This window comes from Lycorma delicatula, chromosome 8, assembly GCF_047948215.1.
Source record: "Lycorma delicatula isolate Av1 chromosome 8, ASM4794821v1, whole genome shotgun sequence".
Taxonomy (NCBI): Eukaryota; Metazoa; Arthropoda; class Insecta; order Hemiptera; family Fulgoridae; genus Lycorma; species Lycorma delicatula.
Genome location: NC_134462.1, coordinates 114,551,169 through 114,576,953, shown reverse-complemented (window position 1 = coordinate 114,576,953; position 25,785 = coordinate 114,551,169). Strand labels below are relative to the sequence as shown.

The 25,785-nt window shown below is 30.0% G+C and overlaps 1 protein-coding gene across 1 annotated transcript in view; it reads right to left on the bottom strand.

Moving 5' to 3' along the window:
• LOC142328663 (discoidin domain-containing receptor 2-like) overlaps nucleotides 1-25,785 on the bottom strand; it is a 490,260-nt gene that overhangs the window by 67,706 nt on the left and 396,769 nt on the right. The window contains exons 8-11 of the mRNA XM_075372563.1: nucleotides 20,697-20,904; nucleotides 15,451-15,549; nucleotides 13,311-13,694; nucleotides 11,071-11,183 (exon numbers count right to left, since the gene is read on the bottom strand). Coding sequence (XP_075228678.1) covers nucleotides 11,071-11,183; nucleotides 13,311-13,694; nucleotides 15,451-15,549; nucleotides 20,697-20,904 — 804 coding nt within the window. The remainder of the gene's footprint in view (nucleotides 1-11,070; nucleotides 11,184-13,310; nucleotides 13,695-15,450; nucleotides 15,550-20,696; nucleotides 20,905-25,785) is intronic.

Here is a 25,785-nt window from a genome sequence, read left to right as displayed (position 1 = left end):
AAATATTGTGATTGCGAAAAATTTCGGTTTTTAGATTTCAACGGAATTATGAATTTTGAGCAACCCTGAATACATTTTGGCTAGTTTCAGCGTGACGTCTGTACGTGCGTATGTATCTCGTATAACAAAAAAACGGTTACCCGTAGAATATTTAAATTTTGGATTTAGGACTGTTATAATATCTAGTTGTGCATTTCCCTTTTTGATTGAAATCGACTGGACCAAAAGTATCCAAAAAAGCACAAAATCCAAAACATTTGGATTTTGGACTTTTTCTTAATTGCAGTAATAAGTCCTCATTGACAGCATTTCAACAATATATGATAAGTGGTTCTTATTTTCATTGGTTCCAGAGTTATAGACAAATAACATTTTAATTAATGAAATATTTGTACGTTACAAGGGAAAGGCAAGTCGGTTCGAATCCGACTTCTTCTCCTTTCTTTTTTAAACTTTTTTTTAAATTTAAATATATTTATATATGTAAATGAAGAAGCCCACTTTTGGAGACTGCCAGATGTGGCCAGTGTCTACACGGCAGAACTCACTGCAATTCAGCAACCTCTTCGCTACCTCAGAAAGAGGTTCCGTCTTACAAATAATATTAGTGCTTATCTGGATAATGGAAATGAAAAAAATATAGTTGCATTTTTACACGCCAGTGGACTTCTTAAAAGCTATAAAATGGAAGTTTACAGCTGTGGTAAAAGATACTCTAAGCGGTAGTTTTATATATACATACAAGGGAGTCTCGAAGCGTGGCACGTATAGTGACGGGAGGTAGCCCTCTTGCCTAGGCCATTTTGGCTCACCTGCAGTCAAGAGCAGTGAGTCGGGGTGTGTCCGATGATGGCTGGGGGGACGCTCAAGGGTGGACCCTCAAGAGTGGATTGAGGGCGCGAGGCTATGGGTGTACGCCGTGCATGCCTATGGCCTGATATAAGAAGGATTCAACTGCCACGGCACCCTGGCACGACTGATATACTGCTCAACGGCGGTTCTGGTCGCCCCGAGAGTGCTTAAACAAACTATAAATGAGACTTCGTAGAAGAAAGAAAGAAAGATATGGTATTGATAAGTTTAATTTTAATTTTAATTTCATGGTCTTTTGAGAACCTATCTCAAATTTTAATATTGGGGCCCTTTACACCCTGTAAGTGTTTGTGATTGTCCTTGTCTTTTATGTTTTAATGTTTATTGTGAAGTTTGTGTTTTTAAATAAAATGTAAGGACCCTTTACACCCTTACATATGACGATCCTGATGGAGATAATAATTTCTTTTAAAGAATGTGACGAGGGCTAATGACCTTAGCAGTCGATGCCCGTAAAAATTCAGTTGCGAGTATATTTATTTATTAATAATTATTTACGTTTGATTGTAAAAAAAGTTTACAATAAATAATAGTACAATAATAATAATAATAATAAAAGAAAAAATATCACGAGTTATTAATGAAATAAAATTTTGTTTATTTTTTATTAAAAAAAAAAAAAAAAATTATATGTAATCTAATAGGCGTACAAGGAAATCATGTAGTGTCCACATCAAATTTTTTAATAAAACTAACTTTAACTAAATTCTTTAAAATAATTCCGCTACGTTATCTCGTTAGTTGTAATTTTCAACAAAATTTCGTACCAAAATAGTTTTACTTGAATATTTAATTTTAAATAAATCATAAACGACAGAAATCTAAACTGGGTGTAGTTTCCCGACCCCAAACGCCGGTTTTGTGATACGTGTTATCTCAAACTACAGGGTGTCCCATATAAAACGCAACCCAAACTTATATTGGTAGGTATTGAAATAATAAAAAGGCATGTGTGAATGTAAATGTAATTTTTATTATTACCATCCATTACCTTACATTTAGAGTAAATGTTGGAAGTTGCCGCCATCTTCTTGAATACAAGCTTCAATTATTTTTACAGCGTTTCTTGCAACTTTTTTCAAAGATTGTGGCTGAATATTTAATACAGCTTGTTCAATGTTGACTTCCAATTGTTCAAGTGTTCGTGGTTTGTCGCTGTAGGCTTTTTCTTTGAGCTAACCCCGTAGAAAAAAATCCGCCGCAGTCAAATCTGGAGATCTTGGTGGCCATAAGCCTCGACCGATAACACGATTACCAAAGAATTCCTCAACGAAATCAGAAGTTGAAGCTGCGTAGTGCGATGTCGCACCGTCATGTTGTAGCCAGCAGTGTCTGTCTTCCTCTTCCAAGAGTGCGATGAACTGAAATAAAATATCCTGATATCGTTCTGCATTAATGGTGTACTCGAAAAAAATAGGACCGATTATTTTCTTCCGCGATATCCCGCACCACACGCCCAACTTCTGCGGGTGTAATTGTTTTTCGTGATAAACATGGGGATTTTCAGCGCTCCAAATTCTACTGTTTTGGCTGTTTACGTAGCCGTCCAAATGAAACCGTGCTTCATCTGTGAAAAATAACGAATCCATAACATTAATTCCCTCACGCAGAAATCGATGGAACCGTTGACAATATTGTAACCGTTTTTCTTTGTCGGGCTCAAGAAGTCGATGAACCTTTTGAACGCGTTAAGGTCGTAATTGTAATCGTTTGGTCGCCCGATGAACAGTCGATTTAGACAAATTAATTTCAGCAGATAAACGTCTGATCGATTTATTTGGCGAGGCGAGTAATCGGTCTTTGATTTCAGTGTCTGTATCTGTATTCAACACCGACGCAGGTCTTTTGTGTTCCTTGTTATTAACAGAACTGGTCCCTCTAAACTTTGCAACTAACCTTCATACTGATGTTTTGTTAGGAGCTGGTTTATCTGGGTACTTAGGGCGAAACAAATCTTGCACTGCAACCGCTGATTTCGTACTGAAGTACGACTCAACAATGAAAACACGTTCATCTAGCGAAATCACCATCTTTTTTCTAACAAAACACTGAACGTTATGATTGCATTGTTGTTACTATCAGTAGTGTTCTACTGCGTCGCCGCGATGTTCAGATGTTGGACGAGTCCATTTCAGTAGCGAGTAGAGGAGTAAGCTTGACTTTTGAAATTTCATGGCGTTCTCATATAGCGTTTTATATGGGACACCTTTTACCTTTCTTTATGAATGATAATTTTATGGAATGGTACTTTTCCATTGAAAATTATCATATTTTTGGGACATATGTTTCGTTGTAACAAATCGGATAAGATAAAATGATCTACTTAGGTAGTCGTAAGTGAATAATTAAATAGTCGAAATGAATTATTCAATTCATTTCACTAATTTTGTTGGCTTAAAATATAGCTTTAGGGATAAATTGCTCGGATCAATTTTTTTATGTAAAATTAACTATTTTTTTTGTGATGTTCACTTACTTAAGAATGTTTCTAAAAGATTAAACAATTTGTTATATTCTATTATGTTGCTCACCAAATAACATTTTCATATAGTTTAATGTAATATAAGATAAATGTAAACAGAAATACATTGTTTACAGAACCGATCGCTGATTGGCTGATTAGCATTATTTCATACTTCCTCGCAGTTATCAATGATTATTTTTGAAAATGTTATTGTTCGGGTGAATTAATAATATCTTATCATGTTCTTTAAATTTCGTGGAATAAATTTTTTTTAGAGATGGACGATTGTTTTTAACTTTCTGTAAACGTCATTTAACGTTTACAGACATTTTGTTCATTGCTAAATCAGTTTTTACTATATTTCATTAAGAGTATGGAAAAATAATTTCGTTATTCGTTGTATTAAATCACTTGCCTTTCAAAAATAATGCTTTCATATATATTTTTTTTTTATTTCGAAATAAAAATCGAAAAAATAAATTCTAATGGTGTATATGTTTTGGTATTTTTTAATGAGCGTATGCTCAATTGTTCACAAACTGTTTCTAAATTTTCTGTATCAGAAATTTTTTTCTCAAATAACTTTCAGTACTTTTATAATTACATTTTAATGTTTACATTCTACCGCTTTTCTTACCAGAATAATTAGTTCTTTTAGAATTGCCATTCGAATTATTAAATGAAGAAAAAGATTGTTAATTAGATTTCATTCTAATTAATGATTCTGAACGCAGCCTGAATAAATTGTATTTTAATTACGTCGTATTAATTATTGGTATAGTCATAAAATTCTATCGGTCGGTTGATTGTTTTTATATTCAACCATTCTCTGTAGTTTTTTGTAGGAAAGATATGTTTTCTCTGAAACATTGAAAAAATTGAAGTAGAATGATCTGCAGAGATAGTCTCGTCATCATCTTTTTGTTTTATTCTTTTGTTTTTGTATGTTTTTACACGACTGTTCAAAGAGGAAAGTTATGTATTTAGGGTATATGGTATGTATTGTATGTATATTTGTTCTACCGTAAACGTACTACCGTTTATAATGTAGAAAATAACATTTTTATACAAATCTATTGAAATTTTTTATCATGGGTTTTTGAAAAATGGTTGTGATCTAAGTTCAGGTGCTTTCTTTCATTTTTCAATATGTAAAACTTGATTTAGAACTGATTTAGATGTATGACCCCACTGAACTGACATACATATAGGCTGAAGAAGTAGGCTGCTGAACTGATTTAGATGTATGACTCCGCGTTGCAATCCTTATGTTACCGGGATTGTAACAGGCTATATATATATATATATATATATATATATATATATATATATTTATATCTTTAAATAAAAAAGATTGTACTATATACAAAATTGTCTCCCGCACGCTCTTTAATTATCCTACATTAGTAATTATGCTATATTAAAGATCAATGTTTGCCAGCAATGTTTTTTTTGGCAGTCGGTTTAATATTTACCTCTTATCATTTGCAATATATGTTCTGTTTAACCCTTTTTTAACTTAACGGTTTCGTATAAATATAACAATAAACGATAATGAAAAAAGTAAATTGTAATATCAAAATGAAATAATGCGGTAGAACTTAAACTGGAATAAATTCTCTCCTAAAATAAAGCAATATATACAAAACCAAAGCTTGTTCTTTTGGACATTAGTTTAAATAGAATTTATTTCTAACAGAAATAAACCAAAAAATCATTTCGATACTGTAAAAAGATATAGAGATAGCTATTTTTTTTTTTAAATTCCCGTCGATAACGGCCAATACAGGGGATCCATATTTTAATGTACGAGTATATATATACATATTTTTTGTCTTCAGTCATTTGACTGGTTTGATGCAGCTCTTCAAGATTCCATGTCTACTGCCAGTCTTTTCATTTCGGTATACCCCGTACATCCTACATCCCTAACATTTCGTTTTACAAATTCCAAATATTGCCTGCCTGCACAATTTTTCCCTACCTTTCCCTTCAATATAAAGCAACTAGGATGCCTTAATATGTGGCCAATAAGAGACAGACTTATACTGTCTCTTCTTTTTAACTATATTTTTCCAAATGCTTCTTTCTTTATCAATTTGCCGCAACACCTCTTCATTTGTCGCTTTATCCACTCATCTAATTTTTACCATTTTCCTATAGCACCACATTTCAAAATCTAATCTTTTCTTCTCAGGTGCTCCGATCGTCCAAGTTTAACTTCCATATAAAGCTACGCTCCAAACATATAGTTTCAAAAATCTTTTCCTGACGTTTAAAATATTTTTGATGTAAATAAATTATAATTCTGACTGACGGCTCGTTTCGCCAGTGCTATTCGGCATTTTACCTCGCTCCTGCTTCGTCCATTTTTAATAATTCTACTTCCCAAATATCAAAATTCTTCTTCCTCCATACTTCTCTTCTTACTTTTACATTCAGTGGTCCATCTTCATTATTTCTATTACATCTCATTACTTTCATTTTGTTCTTGTTTTTTTTCTTGCGTTAGTTCTTGCGCAGGACTTCATCCATGCCATTCATTGTTTCTTCTAAAAAAATTTAATCTCAGGTAGAATTACTACATCATGAGAAAATCGTAGCATCTTTATCTTTTCACCTTGTTCTGTTACTCCGGATCTGTATTTATATATATAATCCGCAAAATCTACAAAAAAGATTTTTCAAAATTCTAATCGTCGGAAATAGAGCATATAGAAAAAGCAGCAAAAATCGTTTTTCCTGCATTTTCCTAAACGTCGTATTATTGCTATCTGAATAAATAATAATGTAGAAAAGAACATATTAATATATATATATATATATATGTATGTATTGAAATTTTTTATGATGGTTTTTTGGAAACCGATTGGAATCTAAGTTCAGGTGCTTTCTTTCATTTACCAGACTACTGAACTTACTTCATTCCTGGTCTGGCGTATTTTATTAAGTATTTATGACAAACGCAAAAGCCAAAATCTGTCTCTTTTTAAATATTTTGTCTTGTTAATCAGTGTTTAAGAAGTTAAACTACAATAGTACCCGTAAAAAAGTAATTTTTTAGATTTTTGCTTCATCCATTATTTATTAACGTCTTATCAATGTAATACCGATCACCATGGCGTAGTGGTAGCATCTCGTCTTTCATCCAGTGACCCTCGGATTGGATTCCCGGTCAGGTATGGCATATTTCATACACTAAAAATTTACGTTTCATATTCCTATGCACAAGTTTCGAATTTATATGGTGAATTCATCGTTCAAAAAAACATTTAGAATTTAATGAAACACTTTCAATCATATATACGTAAAAAAGATAATTTCGATGTAAAATTTTTTTTTCTTTTGCTGGATTACGTTAATTTTTATATTTATACATTATTTTTAGCGATATTTTGGAAAAGGCAAAAACAAACATTATTTTCATACTTGTTTTAGTGTACACATTCAGAAATCGTTCAAATTTTTTTATAGATGTTTACACAAAATTTAAATCCAGACTTGCATTCAAATTTCCACGGATTTAGAATTTTTGTTGGATTTTGATACAAATTTTACTTTAGGGACTGGACCAATAAATTGTTAATTTAAAAAAAAATTTCACGACGTTGTCCTTTCTTATAAATATAAGGAATATTATAATACTATTGTATAAATTGTTATATCACTTTTGTTTTATAAAAGTTATTATTTTTTGTTTATATCACATTTGTTAGTCTTTTACCAATAACTAACCAATTTATCAAACTTTTTGATGGTTATTGATCATAAATATTTACAAAACATCTTGTCCTATTCTTCAACCATAGGTATATTATTTTAAAAATTTAATCACACAGAATAGAGTTTCTGAAAATAATTAATAGAAACAATTTTGAAAATTATAAATCTCTACAGATCTTATTTACGAAATAATTATTACAAATGTTGAACGTGATGGTCTAACCCCTTCTAGCAAGAATATTTTTTATTATTTAGTATAAGAACGACTTAATGAGAAATACTGGAGAATAAAATTAAAATAAACGTCTTAAATTCTTTTTAAGTAATATCAAACTTGTCTCTATTCACCGGTCATCTTAGCGGCTCCTTTTTTTCGTTGCCTTTTAATTGCTCTGAACATCATATACTATAAAAAAAAATCTGATATGGACACCGCATGACTTTCTTGAGCGCTTATTAAATTAAATGTACACATTTTTTTAAATGAAAAGTATATTAAATTTTATTTCATTAATAACTTCTGATTTTTAATTTTTTTTTATTATTATTGAATTATTATTTATCGTAATTTTTTTCTAAACTCCGGATCCACCGTTAGACATTCTTCAGAAAATGAGATGAATGATTTGTAGCGTGTGAGAAAATGACATGCCTGACCAGGATTCGAACCCTAGAACTCCGGACGAAAGGCCGAGACGCTAACACTCGCGCCACGGAGGCCGTCTACACTCAGAGGTTAATAATTATTAATGTCACTTCATTTAAAGAAAAAAAGGAGATGAAGTCGGATTCGAACCGATGTGTCTTCCTCTTGTAAGATCCAGAAAGTACATTAATTAAAGTTTATTTAGCTATAACTCTGGAATCAATGAAGATAAGTACCACTTATGATCCATCGTTGAAAAGATCCTAATGAGGGCTTATTACTGCAGTTAAGAAAAGTCCAAAATCCACATTTTTTGGATTTTGGGCTTTCTTGGACAATTTTGGTCCAGTCGATTACAATAAAAATGAGAGGTCCATAACTAAATATTACAACAATCCAAAATCCAAATCCTAAATCCTAAATCCTAAATCCAAAATTTCTACATTCTACGGATAATCGTTTTTAAGTTATGCGCAGATACATACGTACGTTCTGACGTCACGCCGAAACTAGTCAAAATGGATTTAGGGATGGTCAAAACGGATATTTCCGTTGAAATCAGAAAACCGAAATTTTTCGCGATCACAATGCTTCCTTTACTTCGTGCAAGGAAGTAAAAAAAAAAAAATAAAAATGATTCATCCTACAGTTAAAGGTGAGATTTAATTCAGTCTATCCATACTTCACTTTTTCATCGTACGTGGTGACGCATTGGCTTTTAAATTTCCTAAGTTAAGTGCAGGTTTTTTTTTTTTGTTTCAGAATGCGAAGATTTAGTAGATCTATGTGTTGGGGTATTTATGCATAGATATTATTTTTAATTTTGAAAATTCTGTTTTAATAATTTCGACATATTCAAGTGAAATTTTTCTATTACTTCATACATTGAGAGATTTTAACTCTTGATTGGTATTTCATCTTTATCAAACAAATGGATTTCCGGCAATAAATTTATATAAAAGATAACTTATCAACTAATACAAATTAAATAAAATTTGTCACCTTTAATAAGAATTTTTATTTATATTTCGTTGTTACATATTATAACAATAAAATTAAAGTAAACAGGAAAAAATTAAGAAAATTTGTTTAAAAAAAAAATTTTTAATTTCATATAGGAATTTCATACCTTCTAATGGAAACTTTTTTGGGATGTGTGTTCTTAGCAAAAAATTTAAGGCGGCCAGAATTGAAGAATATAATAATTTTTCAAAACTTTTGTAGCTTTTCAGAATTTTCACAGCTTGCTATCTTTTTGGTAGTACTGATATTTCCCGAATAAACATTTAGGTAACCTTTAGGTTGCATATATTATGTATAATATACAATGAAGGGAGTGCTGATATAAAAAAAAAGTACCACCACAACGGCATTTTAAGAGCAGTGAAAGCTACATAATACATTAATAAACTGATAGGCGACTTCCGTACTTTAGTGTTTTATAATGCTTAAATAAACATTTGCGTTGGTTGTTTTACGTCTGCAACGCATATTAAATGAATTGATATTTCGGTTGTCGTAATTTATTCCAAATAAAAATTCAAGTTGTTCTCTTTTCTTTTGTTCACTGATAATAAGGAAATAACCAACTAAACGGTTAGGCTGCAACATAACGATAATATTAAAAAGAAACTAAAATGTAACTTAACTTTTTAATGTTTAGATTAGACAGCCAAATTTCTATACGTAAATCTTGTTTCTAAAATATAATGTGTACAACACAAATCTTCTAATCCGATCGCGGCGTAGTCTGAGATGTCCATTAATTCGGTCGTCTGGCGCCGTCCAGAAGAGACATGTTTGCTAATGTAATATATCGAACCGGGGAAAGTGAGTCTGTTTAGATAATCTCAAAAGAAAAGATTTTCATCCAAGCTTTTTTCCATTTCATCGAGAATATTAATAATAATAAATTTATTATATATCGCATTAAATTATTGTTAAAACAAACAAAAATTTAAATTTTCACGGAGATAAATATAAATTTTGTACCTACATTTATGTAATACAAAGTCAAAACTTTTTTTCGGTCCCCTTCATAATTATTTACTTTTTCAAATTTTAATCCCTGAAAAGTTGTTCTTGTAAAGTTATTTTCATACAAAAGTTATTTATCTGAACTTTTTTTTATTTCAAACTTTTATTAGCCTCAATTTATTAATAAATGTTATTTGAAAATATCGATAAAATAATTTTAATGAATTGAAATTTATAAAAAGACGTAAATAAAATTTTTAATACAATGGGACACCGATTATACAATTTCCGATTTCCCGGATTCCCAACTCTTCAGTCTGCTTACATTCGTGCTATCCGGTTTAAAACAAAAATTAAAATACGATTTAAAAAATATGAAATTTCATTTAAATAAAGCTTGCGCTTCAACAGGAAATGTATTATTATCGATCATTGTTATTACTGGGATTTTTAATTAACTTTTTATGCAATTCGTATAGCAGGAGAGTACTTAAATTCAAGCATGTGTTAAACTAATTATAAAATTAATTACTGAAACGTTTGATGGAAACACATTAATTGATCAAGCATGAAGCATTAATTGTCAAGCATGAACTATAATTTAATGATGTAATGACCTGCCTCCAGGATAGTCGCATAAAAAAATTCATGAATAATTTTCTATCGCTATCTTCAGATTAGAGCGACAAAAATAATACCGTTCTACATATTTTTTTTTTTAAACGAAAATTACATTATCGTACGTAAAAGATTAACATTAACGTAAGTACAGATTAATTTTTTTTTAAAAGAAATAAGGTTTTATAAAGTTTTTTTTTTATTATTGACTGTCACTAAGCTTTATTTTATTAAACGCACTATAATCGTTTAGAATTTTTGTAATAAAATGCATTGTTAACAACTCAGTAACTTAACTCAACTTCTTTTCAGTACGGTTTTTGTAAGTTTTTCTTCGAAGATTTAAGACGACATTTTTTATAAAATAGTACATTTAATTTCTTTTTGATAATTTTTTTAAAATTTCTGATTCGTTTAGTAATATATTTCTTCTAATTGACGTTTTTGTAATGTACTTTTGTACCTACTTTTTTTATTACACTGTACTTATGTTATCTGAGTGTAATTTTACTAAAGTAGTCTATATTTATTTTTTTTGTTTATATTTTCGTCGTTATACAAAGTGTGAAATTATTAAGTTTGTGATTTTGTTGTGGTGGTTATGTTGAAAATTATAACTACATACTAAAGTTATTACTACTGTAATCTAAAGTTATTAAATTATTTGCAGCTTATTTTCGGTATTTTTAATTTCATCAAAAATTTAATTATCGTTATACAAAGCGAAGTGTGTACAATATTAAACTTTTATAAGTACATAATTTCTTACCTTTGCTGTTCTTGGAGTAGTACCTCTTGTTGGAGGTAACAAAGGCGGAATTTCTGTACCAACAAGATGAGTTGAATTTCCTACTTCCGGTACAGCGTATTCATGTGAAATTTCTGAAAATAAAATGTTTAATATTTAATTTTAATATAACTACATTTTTTTTAAGTAGTTTTTTTTTTAATAATATATTATTTTCACTTTTTTAATTAAATTAAACATATGAATTTTATTTTGCAATATTAAAATATACTTCAATAACTTCTTGATACTGTAATAAAATATGTAATCTATTCTTATACGTAAGCCTCAAGATGATCATATTATGAAATTTCTATTATATTATTTTTAGCTCGATACTATTTTTTGTTTAAAAATATTATTTTTTTTTCTTGTCTTCAGTCATTTGACTGGTTTGATGCAGATATCCAAATTCCCTATCTAGTGCCAGACGTTTCATTTCGGTATACCCCGTACATTCTACATCCCTAACAATTAACGTTGCCTGCCTGCACAATGTTTTCTTTCTACCTGACCTTCTAATATAAAAGCGACTATTCCAGGATGCCTTAATATGTGGCCTATAAGTCTGTTTCTTCTTTTATCTGTATTTTTCCAAATGTTTCTTTCTTCATCGATTTGTCCCAACATCTCTTCATTTGTCACTTTATCCACCCACCTGATTTTTAACATTCTCCTATAACAAAACATTTCAAAAGCCTCTAATCTTTTCTTCTCAGATAATACGATCGTCCAAGTTTCACTTCCATATAAAGTGACGCTCCAAACTTCTTTTCCAAAAATCTTTTCCTGACGTTTAAATTAATTTTTGAAATAAACAAATTATATTTCTGACTGAAAGCTCGTTTCGCCTGTGCTATTCGGCATTTTATATCACTCTTGCTTCGTCCATCTTTATTAATTTTACTTCTCAAATAACAAAATTCTTCGACCTCCGTAATCTTTTCTCTTCCTATTTTAAAATTTATACCGTAAATAATTTTTATAACTTTATTAGTAAATATAATTTAGCTCAACTTTATTTTTTACACTGAAGTTAATAATTTTTATTCATTTTTCCTGAAAAAAAAATCTTGTAGTTATTCATTTCCGTTGCAGTTAAGTACCAACAGATATTTTTATAATCAAATAAATTGCTCTTAATTAATAATTTTAAGTTTCCTTCGGTGTACTTTCTAAAAAAATGTAAGTATTATTTATTTATTTACTTATTCATTCAGGTAATTACTTTCATTAACCTTATTATTACTATCCTTTTTCTTTTTTATGTTACGAAATTAAGTTAATCTGTGTTGCGATGTGGTATTGCCTCCGTCTTTCATCCAGAAGTTCCGGTATCGAGTCTCAATCAGAGACGTCATTTTTATATCTATAAAAATTCATTATTATTCATCGGCACCTGTTATAATTCGTCAGTCTGTTGTTATATAAGTAAATAAATAAATAATGGTGAAATGGAAAATTATACTTTTTTGATTTTTTAAAATTCCAGGTCGATTGGGATTTGAAATTTGACTTCGCTTAGATATTATCAAGTTGACAAGAATAATAAACGTTTCTTTAATAATCTGACTTTATTCAAAATAATCATTTAACATGAAATAAAATGATTTAAAAACTAACGAATTGAGTAACATTTCCCAACATAATGGATATAAATAAAGTTTGCCTAATTTTTTACCGTTTTGTCTAAATGCCCTATTCAGTCAACCTTTTAAACATTATACAAATGCAAAAAAAGACATAGATTGTCCACATAATTTTTAGCTAGGAGATCTTGTTTTACTTCATCAATAAATCATACTTTTAGTTACCGTTCGGTTTATTGAAAAGTAGTCTTAAGTTAGATCCTTTTTGTTATAATAACTGTTTATCAAAGATTCCATACGGTCATTTGACAAATTCATTGATGTTTAGCGGAATAAATGAGTTTCACAGATCTACATTCTACCAGAACACTGTTGAACTATGAACACTATGCTGAACTACGGTGAAAAGTAAATCACTTTCTTAGTGTTTTTCTGTCACAAAAATTTGGTTTTTCTGGTTCTGTCCTGTTGTGTTTTTGAATGACATGAGAAGTAACACACATACACGCGCGCGTGCGCTCTCACACACACACACACACACACACACACACACACACACACACACACACACACACACACACACACACACACACAATTTTTTTAATAGTTTTATATTTAAAAAGAAAAACTTACCAGAAGGTTGGGAAGATTTATCTCTTAGTAAACTGCTATAACAGTAATGATGTAATGGTTCTTGATAATCATCTAACGGTAGATCCAACAACAAAGCCGTATCTGGTGTAGATGTAGCTTTATCACGAGCTGTTGTGCCTGAAGATGATAATTGTCCTTTGCTTGGTAATGGACTACCGGATGGTAAAAACGGTCCTTTATTTGGCATCGGACTGCCTGACGATAACAACGGGCCTTTTGCTGCTAATGGACTTCCTAACCATTTTCTTTGACGTTGACGAAGTACGATTACTAACATTGCGACAATTAATATTATTGCTACAGCCAATAGTATTCCTATTATTACAGCCATTACAGTTTGATCTTCATGTTTTGCCGTTGATACTGAAAGAGAAAAAAAAGCGAAATTTTAGAATGGATTTAAAACTAATAAATTCTACAAAAAACAATCCGTAATCTATTACAAATTTCCGAAATTAATCTTTTTTTATTTCTGTTTACATGTTGTTTATGGGAATAATCACTTTAAACAATTACTTAGCTCAGTTATAACATAACCTAATGTAAATCCGCAGATACCCTATTCCTATTCCTTCACATCAACTGACATCTACGATATTCTGTTTGTACAGGACTCGGCATTTTTAATACCGAGTTTTTAATAATAGGGTGTGACCTATATCACAGATCCAAAAAAAAAAATGGAAAATAAGGAATTAGTATAAAAAAGGGACATACAATGATAATGGAAGATCTACCCGAAAAGAGTTATTGCAAAAGACAAATAATCTCATGCAAAACACGATTACAAAGTCTTATCTAAAGGGTGGGTACCCATCTCACTCATAATTATTCGGGAAAATATTCAACTTTTACTCCAGACGGTAGTGACAACAGTTTCGTTTTTAAGATCTTAAATATTTACTGAAGAAAACATCAACATCATGTGAAGGGTATTTAATAGTTTTTTACTTCCTTGTACGAAGTAAAAGGAAGTATTATGACCGCGAAAAATTTCGGTTTTCAGATTTCAACGGAAATATTCATTTTGATCATCCCTGAATCCATTTGGAATTGTTTTGGCGTGACGTTTGTACATATGTATTTCGCATAACTCAAAAATAATTAGCCGTAGGATGTTGAAATTTTGGATTTAGGACTCGTGTAACATCTAGTTCTGCACCTCCATTTTTGATTCCAATCGACTGACCCAAAAGTGTTCAAAAAATACCAAAATCCAAAACATTTGGATTTTAAACTTTTTCTTAACTGCTATAATAAGCCATCGTTGAGCTTTTCAACTATATATCATAGGTGGTACTTATTTTCATTGGTTCCAGAGTTATAGCCAAATAAAAGTTTAATTAATGAAATATTTGATCTTACTCGGGGAAGCCACATCGGTTCGAATCAGGTTTCATTTTTGTTAACTTTTTGTTAATTTAAATATATTGCTTTATTAATAATTATTAATCTCTGATTGTAAAAAAAGTTTTTACGGTAAATAATAATTCAATAATAACAATAAAAAAAGAATATGAAAAAATATCATGTAATTTAATAGTCGTACAAGGAAGTCATGTGATGTCCATATTAGATTTTTTTTATCGTAGTTATTAGTAATACAAAGGAATGATAGTGCAGTTAAAATATTAATTTGTCGGCGTAGATTCTTTTTTTAATCTATAATGTCGACATTTGGTAACACCTTAGTGAAGACAAAACAAACAAGCAGAACTTCACAAAATAAATTTACCCCTTGAGAAGAGTATATTTTATTTTACGTAAATTATGCTAAATGAAAGGGATGTTTTTTCTAATGCTGTTAAATTTCTATCAGCATTATACTGGAGAAAATACTGGTGAATTTTACACGAAAGGAAATCGGTAGTCAATTGTATACGACTACTTGTAGGATATGTCGTGTATTCAGCGAGTACTACCTCTTGAAAACATATAATCTTTGATCAGTTTCATTAGTGTTTGTTAATATTTAATAAAAATAATTTTTAAACTATAATTGATTGACCCATGCAAAAAATTATTTTTTTCAGTATACTTTTTTACGGTCGAAGTTTTAAGTAATTTTTAATGGTCTTTTATTAAATAAAATTAGTGTTTATTCTTGCAAGTTATATACCTGGTATTTCAACAGATGGTACCGCTGGACTTGCTTTATCTTCTATACTTTTTTGTGTTACTTCTTCCGATTCTTCTGTAAAATTTCCACCAGCTATCACTGAAAAATCATAAAAAATAATTAAAATTTTTTATTAAATGATAAAGCATCCACATTGTTTATTATTTGTAAATATATTAAAAGCAATTTATATATTTAACATTTTGAACAATATTTTTTTCTATTATAACTGTAGATGTTTTCAGTTTGATTTGATATTTAATTCAGTTTCAAGCCTGACTATTTTTAAGAGATGGGATTTTATTTTTTTTTATAGTTGAATTCTCTTTGGTGTTCTTATGGTAAATTGTTTCCACTCAACTTAATTGAAAGGTTTTTAAATAAAAAAATAGGTTTCTAAAGAAAACAGTCTTTCACAAAGAAGCAAAAAGAATTTTAGAACATTTTCTGCAAGTGAAAAGAGACATAAAAGTTTTATAAACATTATTACCGAAACACTTCCTTTTTTTAATTATAGATTGCGGAAATTTTTACCCTGGTCTTTTATTGAAGGTAAAATAAAGCCATACTTAAATTAGGAGTAGATTTGGTAGTGTATGGTTTTTTATCTGGAAAACTGAATAAAACAGATTTTAGAGCTGTAGATCTGATCAATTTTGAGTAAATTATTGTAAAACAGTAAAAATTCATTTAGAAAAACATAATTTTTTTAGATTTAACAACTCAGTAAAATTTTAAGCTAAAAATTAATTCTAAATAAACCTATGTAAATAATATTGGCTGAACATGAAGAAGGTTTTAAGAAATTTGATTTTTATTCAAAATGAAACAGATAAATTATGTTACAGAAAAATTATCTATATAATTTTAAAAGAATAAGTATCATTTTAGTACTGAAAATATTTAAAAAAAAGTCAATAATTAAAAATAAACAAAAACATATTTTAAACTTAGTATTACAATAATTCTCCAAAATTACCTCTTTCATTGTTCACAGGCATATTCTGCTTTATTTAAAATTCCTTGGGTGTCTCTTTTTAATGAATCAGTATTGTTTTAAAACAAATGAAATTATTCATGAGACACTCTGTGCAGACGAATTGAAGTTTTTTTTAATTTTTTCATTGTTAATCGATAATATTACTACAGAATAATGATATACAACTTAAAGTCAAATAGAGATTCTAACAAAATTGCGCGAAAATTCAAGAAAAATATGTGGAGAATAATATAGTACATTTATTTACTCCTATTTATACTCCAGAGATATTCGTTTATAATGAAATTCCTTTGGTTTGAGGCATACAAGTTATCATTAATCGCCGGCCTCCGTGGCGCGAGTGGTAGCGTCTCAGGCTTTCATCCGGAGGTCCCGGGTTCGAATTCCGATCAGGCATGGGATTTTCACACACGCTACAAATCATTCATCTCTTCCTGTGAAGCAATACCTAACGGTGGTCCCGGAGGTTAAACAAAAAAAAAGAAAAAAGTTATCAATCGAATTTTTTCACTGTTATTTACATTTTTCTTGCTTTAATTACCAAATTGAGAAAAGTGTAATCAATCAAAACTTTCTGTGATAGAAGCTTATCTAATAAAAAATTCTGTTTTTCGGTTATTCAATTTTTGTTATACTACTTATCATTTCGATTAAATTTTCGTTATTTATTTATTTATATTACTATTTATTTAAGTAGAGTTTATTTATTTTATTGAAAATTTGTTTCCGTTAAACATTTATTTAAATTGTTTTTTATATATAAATAATTAATACTGCAGCGATATGCTAATTTATTAACTTTTCCGAAATCAACAGTACATTTTAGACGATAAAGGCAATCGTTTCTCGTCTGTTGTAATTATATCTACTTCAAAGAAGGCTACTTTGTAGGGAACTGTCAGAAGAGAAAATTGAATTAACATAGTTAAGATGACAAAAAGAGAAAGAGTATGAGAAAAGGAGAAAGAAGAATTTGAAACAGAAGAGTGCTGGAAGTTTTTAGCACCGTGTGCAGTCGTCCGACTATGTTACTTCGTAATTCAGTCCTAAATCAAATCTAGATCTGGTTAGATGGGAAATAAAGACATTATTACGGACCGAGTATGATAATTGCCAATACTTGAATTCAACTCTGTTATCGCCTCTAATGAAATAACAGCAGAGGGAATGTGTCGCCAGATGCGAAGGAGGGGGAACTTAGTATAAGGGTTGCATTTTCTCTTCTCTTTTATATTTATCTCGCTTTTACCCTCTCTGTTCTTTTCACCTCTTTCGTTTTTCTCTTTCTCACTTTTATATACTGTTATCGTTCTATCTCTCTCTCTCTCTCTCTCCTTCCGAGCACAATTTCTCATCCTCTTCTTCCGTCACCGTTCCTTCCCTTTTTCCACAACCTACACTTTTGCTCTTTTGATGGCGTAATGCCAGAGTAAGGGGTTGAAAACTCTCTGACACCGTATGAAGAAAAATATTTACTTTACAACAGCACTATACCGCCACACTACCTACAGCACATCACAACCCTTTTATATATATATATAAAAAAATGCCTTTCTGTACAAAACGTCAAGAATTTTTATTTAACAAAAATAACTGCTATTATTATTATTCAAATATTTTTATCACGATGAAATTTTAATTAAATTTTGTATCGATTGTTCTTGTAAAAGTAAATATTTAAATTAAATGACGAATGTGTCTTTGAAGTATATTTGAAAATCTTAATTTGTTAAATCCAAGATTAGAGTTAAAAGTTGAAATAGCTTCCGAACTTAAGTCAGGGTGTAAAATAGGTATTCTTGTTTTTCTATGTCGGTTGTCAAAATTTCTCGATGACATAATCGAATGTTAACTGTACAGGTCTTTTTGGTCCTTCTCATTGTTAACATTTGTTGTAACACTTCTGTCGAATAATATGCCGCCTTGGTTCAATACCTCGGTTAGGTTTAATTATTCTAGATATTTATTATTCGCTGGTTTAATCAAATAAATAAAAGTCCTTATTTCATTTATAAGTTATTTTTATAGAACTAGACTCATTAAAAATAGGGCATTAGACAAATCCAATTAATAAGAGCGATAATAAAAATGAGAATTTATAAAATCTAACAAAAAAGTGAGAATTTATAGAGTAAGAAAAAAAATAAAATGTTTAATTTAAAAGTCCTCCATGAATAAAATTTTAAGTTTATCCTTTTAATACAAAAGGAGCAAATGAAATCTGAGTCTTAGCAACTTGAACTAACAATAAATAGAGTCAAATGAATATAAAATTCGGCATGCATTTAATATGTAGTCGATTTCATGGCAGCGTATCATCATGTATTTTCACGGTCTGCCTTTCAACCGGAGGTTCCGGGTTCGAAATCAGTTCAGGCATAATATTTATCACACACTACAAGAATCATTACCAATTATCATATAAACCATTAATGGCTGTAAGAATTTTTTTAATGTACGGTTAAATAAGTAAATATAAATATCCATTTATATTTACCTATTTGAGATGTGGAAACCACCAACGGAAGAAAGATAAAAAGTATGCTCATACACAAGGATGCTCATTGTCGGCTATGATGTTCAATGAATATTCACAACTACCGATAGACGAAGTTAGAGAAAAGATAGGAGATAGCAGTCGATTAAGGATATATAAAGAGAAAAAAAAAATTATTACGTTCTGCCGATTATGTAGCTGTACTTGCCGAAAACGAAACAGAATGGAAAAGAATAGAGGGAAACATGGATACCTTCACATAACAAGAAAATACATACTGAGAAATCAGAGATAATGATATTAAACGGGAACGATACGTAAACTGATATGGATGTGAATAGACGTAAATTAGAGTACATGAAGGAATTCACCTATCCTGGAAGCACTATTACTCAGATGGACGAAGCTTGAAAGGACATCATTATTAATAGAATAAAAAAAGTGAAATTAGCGTCTAATAAGAAAAATTAAGAAATTCGCTCAAACAATATAAACAAAAAATTGAGAAGCAATTGGAAGACATTCGTATGGATTGTTTTTCTACTGTCAGTGAACCATGGGCTATAGGGACAGAAGGAAAAATGAAAATAAATGCATTTGCGCTGTGGTATTACTGAAGGATATTCAAGAAAAGAAAAAAAACCAATGAAGTGTTACGAAGGATTGATGAGTTGCTACATTTACGGAGCTTATTAAAGAAGCGGAGAGACACGTGGATAGGACATGTAGTACGGCATGAGTTTGTTGCACATCATAATAGAGGGCACAGTTGAAGCAAACAATGCAAGAAGCAGACCAAGACTGCTATATGTTGAACAAACCAAACAAGATGGAGTACATCTTTTGTTAACTATGATAAAATATTGGTAAAATTCGATAATTGGTGCACTTTTAATCCTATTTAATCTGTGCTTAGATTCTCAAAAATGATTAACCTTTAAATAATAATTATTTTCAGTTAGGATACAAATTTTAACACGTTTTATCAAAATTTAAATCTGTAGATTTAAAATTAGTTAAATAATAATGTTTAAATATGTTAATACTGGACTAATTTGTTTGTAGAATAGAACAAATTGAAGTAAATACACAATAAATATTTATATTTATGATAAATTGTGAGTTTATTTATGTTCTATATTTTTTTTTAAATTGCAGAAATATTTTTTAAGCTGTAGAAATATAAATAGATCTCATCCCTTAAATATAATTTTATGGTGTTAATTATTTACTTACTAATTTATAAAATGAAAATTGAACGTATTTTCGTTTCCCAATCAACAAGAATTTTTTTTTCCTTTTTTTTTAAATAGAAGTACAACTTTTAGTATAAACTTGACAACTTTTTCATTCGCTCTTTGTCTAACTTTTTTAACGTATGAATTTTCATGATTATTGTAATTTTTCTCTGAAAGGATTATAAGATAAAAAACTTAACTTATAAAAGCATTAATTATCTCGATTATTAAGAAATCATACAATTTTTTATAATATCTTCCGTAAAATGTGGCTTTCGAGAATTTCAATAAATTTTTTGTGGTTCGATGTCATAGTAAATTAATTATTATTATATACTACATTCTGATAATTACATTGATGGTTTCAATTTATAAATCACACACACACACACACACACACACACACACACACACACACACACACACACACACACACACACACACACATATATATATATATATATATATATATATATTATTATTACTATTATTATTATTATAGTCAACTTACCGGAATCAAAAGTGACTTCACTGATCATTATCCATTTTGCTGCAAAATGTAATCGAAGTTTTACAAATCGACCGATTCTATGGTGTAATTTAATCGATATATTCCTAGCAAATTCAAATATACGATCTTCCATATAACGATAAGAAATCGGAGTACCTGGATAATACTTTCCTCCAACACTGAACATAACATGTATTTCTGAAAATACCTGTAAACAAAAAAAATATTTTATAAAAATTATAAATCAAGTGTTATTCATTAGTATTTAGAGTCACGGGTTGGGCGGTAAATTGCGCAAATGATTTAACTTACAAACTTATAGGTTCAGAATAGGTTTTAGACGTGTCATGGAGTAGTAGTATCCTGAAATTTAAAAATTTGAAGGTAAAATATCAACGAACAAAACCAAATTTGATTTGAACTGTTTCCTGCAGATCAGGCTTGCTTCCTCTATAGTCTCTCTAATTTTTCTGTTTAGCCTGTGGAACCACCGTATGATATTACTTCCGAGGATGACATGTGTGAATGTAAATGAAGTGCAGTCTTGTACAGTCTCAAGTCGACCATTCCTAAGATTTGTGGTTAATTGAAATCCAACCACCAAAGAACATCGGTATCCACGATCTAGTATTCAAATCGTATAAAAGTAACTGCCTTTAATAGAATTTGAACCTTAGAACTCTCGATTTGCTGTGGGAAGCTACCTGAGATTTATGGCTGACCATCGGCCAATTAAAGCTCCAAGTGCTTTAATACTGATGGACAGGTACTTGCTGGCATTCAGCGACCTAGGTGTGGCAGCGAGTTGCTTTTTTGACGTGATAAATTTAATTTATTGAATATCATATATATTTTAGTAGTTGGTTGGGTGCGCCTACCCATTTTAGAATATATAACAAGTGAGCGGTGGGACACAAAGCAAGTGGTGTGTGGCACCATGCTTAGTTCGCTCACGTAATTAGGTTAGCTCTAGGAGCTAGTTAGGACACTAGTCGCTAAACTGATTCGAGGCTCAGCAGCCGTTTGTAGCACAGATATTCGGTCTTATGCTTTAGGGCGACCGAATGGGGTGGTGGCGGGAGAAATTCCATGTAAATCAATCCTTAATGTAGAAATGTTGACTTTAATTACGGAATTTTTTTTTTTAGTCGTATAATTAATTCAATGTTTTGTTTTTCAACTTTAAACGAAATTATTTGAACTCCGGAACACTCATCAGAAAAAGCCAACATCATAGCTTAACGACGATTGGTAGATAGGAAATTATGAACTATGAACAAAATAAGATAAAGATCAAAAGCAGATTGACTGGAACAAAGTGTTTGTGCAAAACAGAACTCTGCTAGTAACTAATCCTAATCAAAGAATTAAAAAGATTTTTGAAAAAAGTACACTTTGTAGTAGAGAAATATAGACAATAAAAATAACAAAATACAAAAACATGCTTTCCTGGCATTGGTTTTATATTCTTATATATATATTAGAAAAGTAATGATACATGAAAATAAACAAAAAACATTTTTCCGGCCTCTGTGGCGCGAGTGGCAGCGTCTCGGCCTTTCACCCATAGTTCCCGGGTTCGAATCCCGGTCAGGCATGGCATTTTCACACACGCTACAAATCATTCATCTCATCCTCTGAAGTAATGCTTAACTGTGGACTCGGAGGTTAAAAAAAAAAAAAAAAAAAAAAAAAAAAAATAGATATTTTTAAACTTTGATTGGCTCCCCAACATCCAACATTACTCCCAAAGTACTTTTCTTGGGTTACTTCCCACTACTATTATGCCTAAGTACACAAAAAAATTCGGGTAATTTTTTTTTTGGAGGGAAGTGGGAATTTTGTGAAAACATTTTTGAAAAAATTTTTTTATTTATTTTGAAAATGGTAAAATAAGCATGCACGCTTGTACTGAGCTTAATATAAATAGGGATTATATTTACAAAATTTTCTCCATGCACCCGAGTCACCGAACAAAATTTCAGTTTGAATGAAATTTCATTTTATCCAATCAAAAGTTATTATGTTTCAAACACGCCAACACACTGTACATACGTACGTAAAAACATTCCTCCACTTTTTTCTTGTGTTCTGGGATCACTGGGACATGAAACGTCGAGAAATGTAAAAACCTCATAGCCTATTTTTTTTTGAGTGATTGTTAGGGGAATTACGTCGGGGGAACTGGTTTTAAAATCCCGCGGTCGGATCCAGAAATGAGTTTGAAAACGCTGGTCTAAACGGATATGGAATGCTAATCATAAATCCATCCATAGAATATAATAAAACTTGAAACTTAGTCCCGTTATTAAAATAAACCCTTAAACACGCCCGGTTACAGAATCATACAGCAGCAAGGGATACTGTCCAGGCTCTGCGATTCGAAGGGAGAATTTGTGATACTCCCGCCACTTTTTTGCATTCCATTCCGACTGATTGCCATTCTTCTTTCTTGCAGAATGGGTCTAGATCTATGATGTCGAGAAAGTAAAAATAGAGCCTATTTGGTTATACAACAGACTTTTTAAATTATATAGGTTCATAAATTAGGAAATTAAGAGATCTTAAGACTAATAGCAGAGGAGAAAGATTCGCCTCAGAATCTTAAAAAAGACAAACTAAATTGGTAGAAGATATATAAAGAAATTCCGATCTCCGAGGGGAAGTGGTAGCGTCTTTCTTTCATCCGGAGATCCCAGGTTCGAATCCCAGTCAGGCATCTATTATAACCTACAAAGTTATATTTCTTCACACGTACGAGCATCAAAAGCTTCGTGGTGAATTAATGAATTTATAAAAATATAAAAAAAAAACAGATTATATAACTCTTCTTCAATAGTCATTCTTCAGTTTTATCTTTAAAAATATAAAAACTGTAGTGGAAAAAAAATTGAATTATATAAAACAGATAATTGAGGATCTAGGATTTATTAAATATATTGAAGTTAAAAGCCTAGCAAAATAAAAAACAGAAAGAAAGGAGAAATACATTAAAACCAGTTTAATGATTGATGAGTTCTAAAAAAATAAAAATTTAATGGAAAGATATATAATGAACTTTCATTACATATCTTGAATATTAATGTAGTAGAATAGCGTATATGAAAATTAATTTTATTTATTTTTTTCTCACTTCAATTTAGAATTTTATATTCCTACATTGTAGTATTAATTGAGTTCAGAATTATTGTTTTTAAATTGAGTTGGTTTCAAATTTTTTTATAAAACAGGAATATTTAAAAAAAATTAACTTCTGCAGAAAAATAAATCCAGTTTAAATATTTTTTTTAAATACAGGAGCACGTATATCTGCGATCGTCAGAATCAAGAATTCCTTGCTGTGACTATAAATATATATATATATTTATTTATACACTGTACCATAAAAAAGTAGAACAGTACTATAAATAATAATAATTATTATAAAAAAGAAAATTAACGATCCGTAAATAAATAAACAAATAAATTAAATATACATTTAGTGAGTTGTGATAAAAAATGTAATAAAAAATAAATCCCAAAATTTTATAGCTTTTATAAAATGTAATAACTGAAAATAATTTACATTCATAATTTTTAATGAGCAGATCTCTAATAATTACTGGGTGGTGTAAAGTAATAAATTTTTTGTAGTAATATATTTAAAGTATTAAAAAAAAATAAAAATAAAAAGAAGGTAAGCTTTATTGCAAGATATAAGAATAAAAGCGTGATGAGAGGTGGAATCAACAGGCTCGGTGAATATTCTACGGGTTGCCTCAGGGCTGTGTACTTGTATAACTAATACATACTACAGTATAAGCTTTAGAGAACAGAATCCAGTGAAAAGAAAGCACCACTCAAATCCCTCCCTTCCACTACTATTTCTTTTCCTTCTTCTTCTTCTTCATCTTCTTTAGTGTTCAACGAGCTTAGCTGTAGCTAGCTCGGCTCTTAACGTAAGGATGAATTTAATGTTTTGTAACGGATAAAAACAATGTTATTGTTGTCGGTTCAACACAACCTTGAAATAATACGATCTTGTTTAATTCTATTCCGATTAAACACTATTCCTATACCTTTTTTTAAACACCGAAATATAAATCGGTTTTAAGATTATAACTTTTAGTTAATTAAAATTGCTTATCAGACAATCTATTATTAATAATATTATTATTTAATAAATAAAATTATTTAAATTAATCGGCCTTAGGTGTTAATTTATTAAAGACTACATCGGTTACTTGATTAGATATTAATATGATGCTGCAGGATATAATCTAATTAAATCTATTTTTGTTTGTTATTCTATTTCAATTCCGCTTTTTCTACAGTGTTTAGTTATTTTGGGGTTCAACGAACGATATTGTCCAAACGTTGCTTGAGTATGAAAAAGACCTGTATATCTTATAAACCATTATAAATACCATTCCTTTTTTTTAGATGCGGAGTCACAAGTTCGTGTACCTCGGGGTAGACGACAGATGATACAAAGCAGCAAGCATCTTTGTTTATAATAATAAAATATTTCAGTCGGTTATAAACTACGATCAATTTTTTTCATTAAAAATTATTGTTAGAGATCAATGTATCTCACAGGAGAATATTATTATCTTATTTATTATTCCTTTACACGATGTAAACCTATACAAAATAATATATATGGGAAAGTATGCTAATAGTTTCAAATTTTGAACAAGAATATCTGATTTCTTTGAAGATCTAGACGATTCATAACTCCCGCTAGCTAAAAAATACAATTTTAACATAGAAAAATTCCAGAAGGGTATATATATATATATATATATATATATATATATACAGGTGATTCACGAAAATCGTAAAAAACTTTTAGGACATGATCTATTAGTAAAAATAAAGAAAAGAGTTCATATAAATAAAGGTTCAGAAATACATCCTTAGCAAATGTCGGCTGGGGAAAGAGCTCGCTCTGATTTCTATGCCTTAGGTAACATTAAACGAGATTGTAGTTTTTGGAACCCAAATTAAGGGATAAATTTAGTGGTTTTTTATGACATCATATCTGAAAAATTCTAAAAATAGGTTCCAGAATTGCATTTTTATTCGTTTTTGAGAAGTCTGGGGTAAA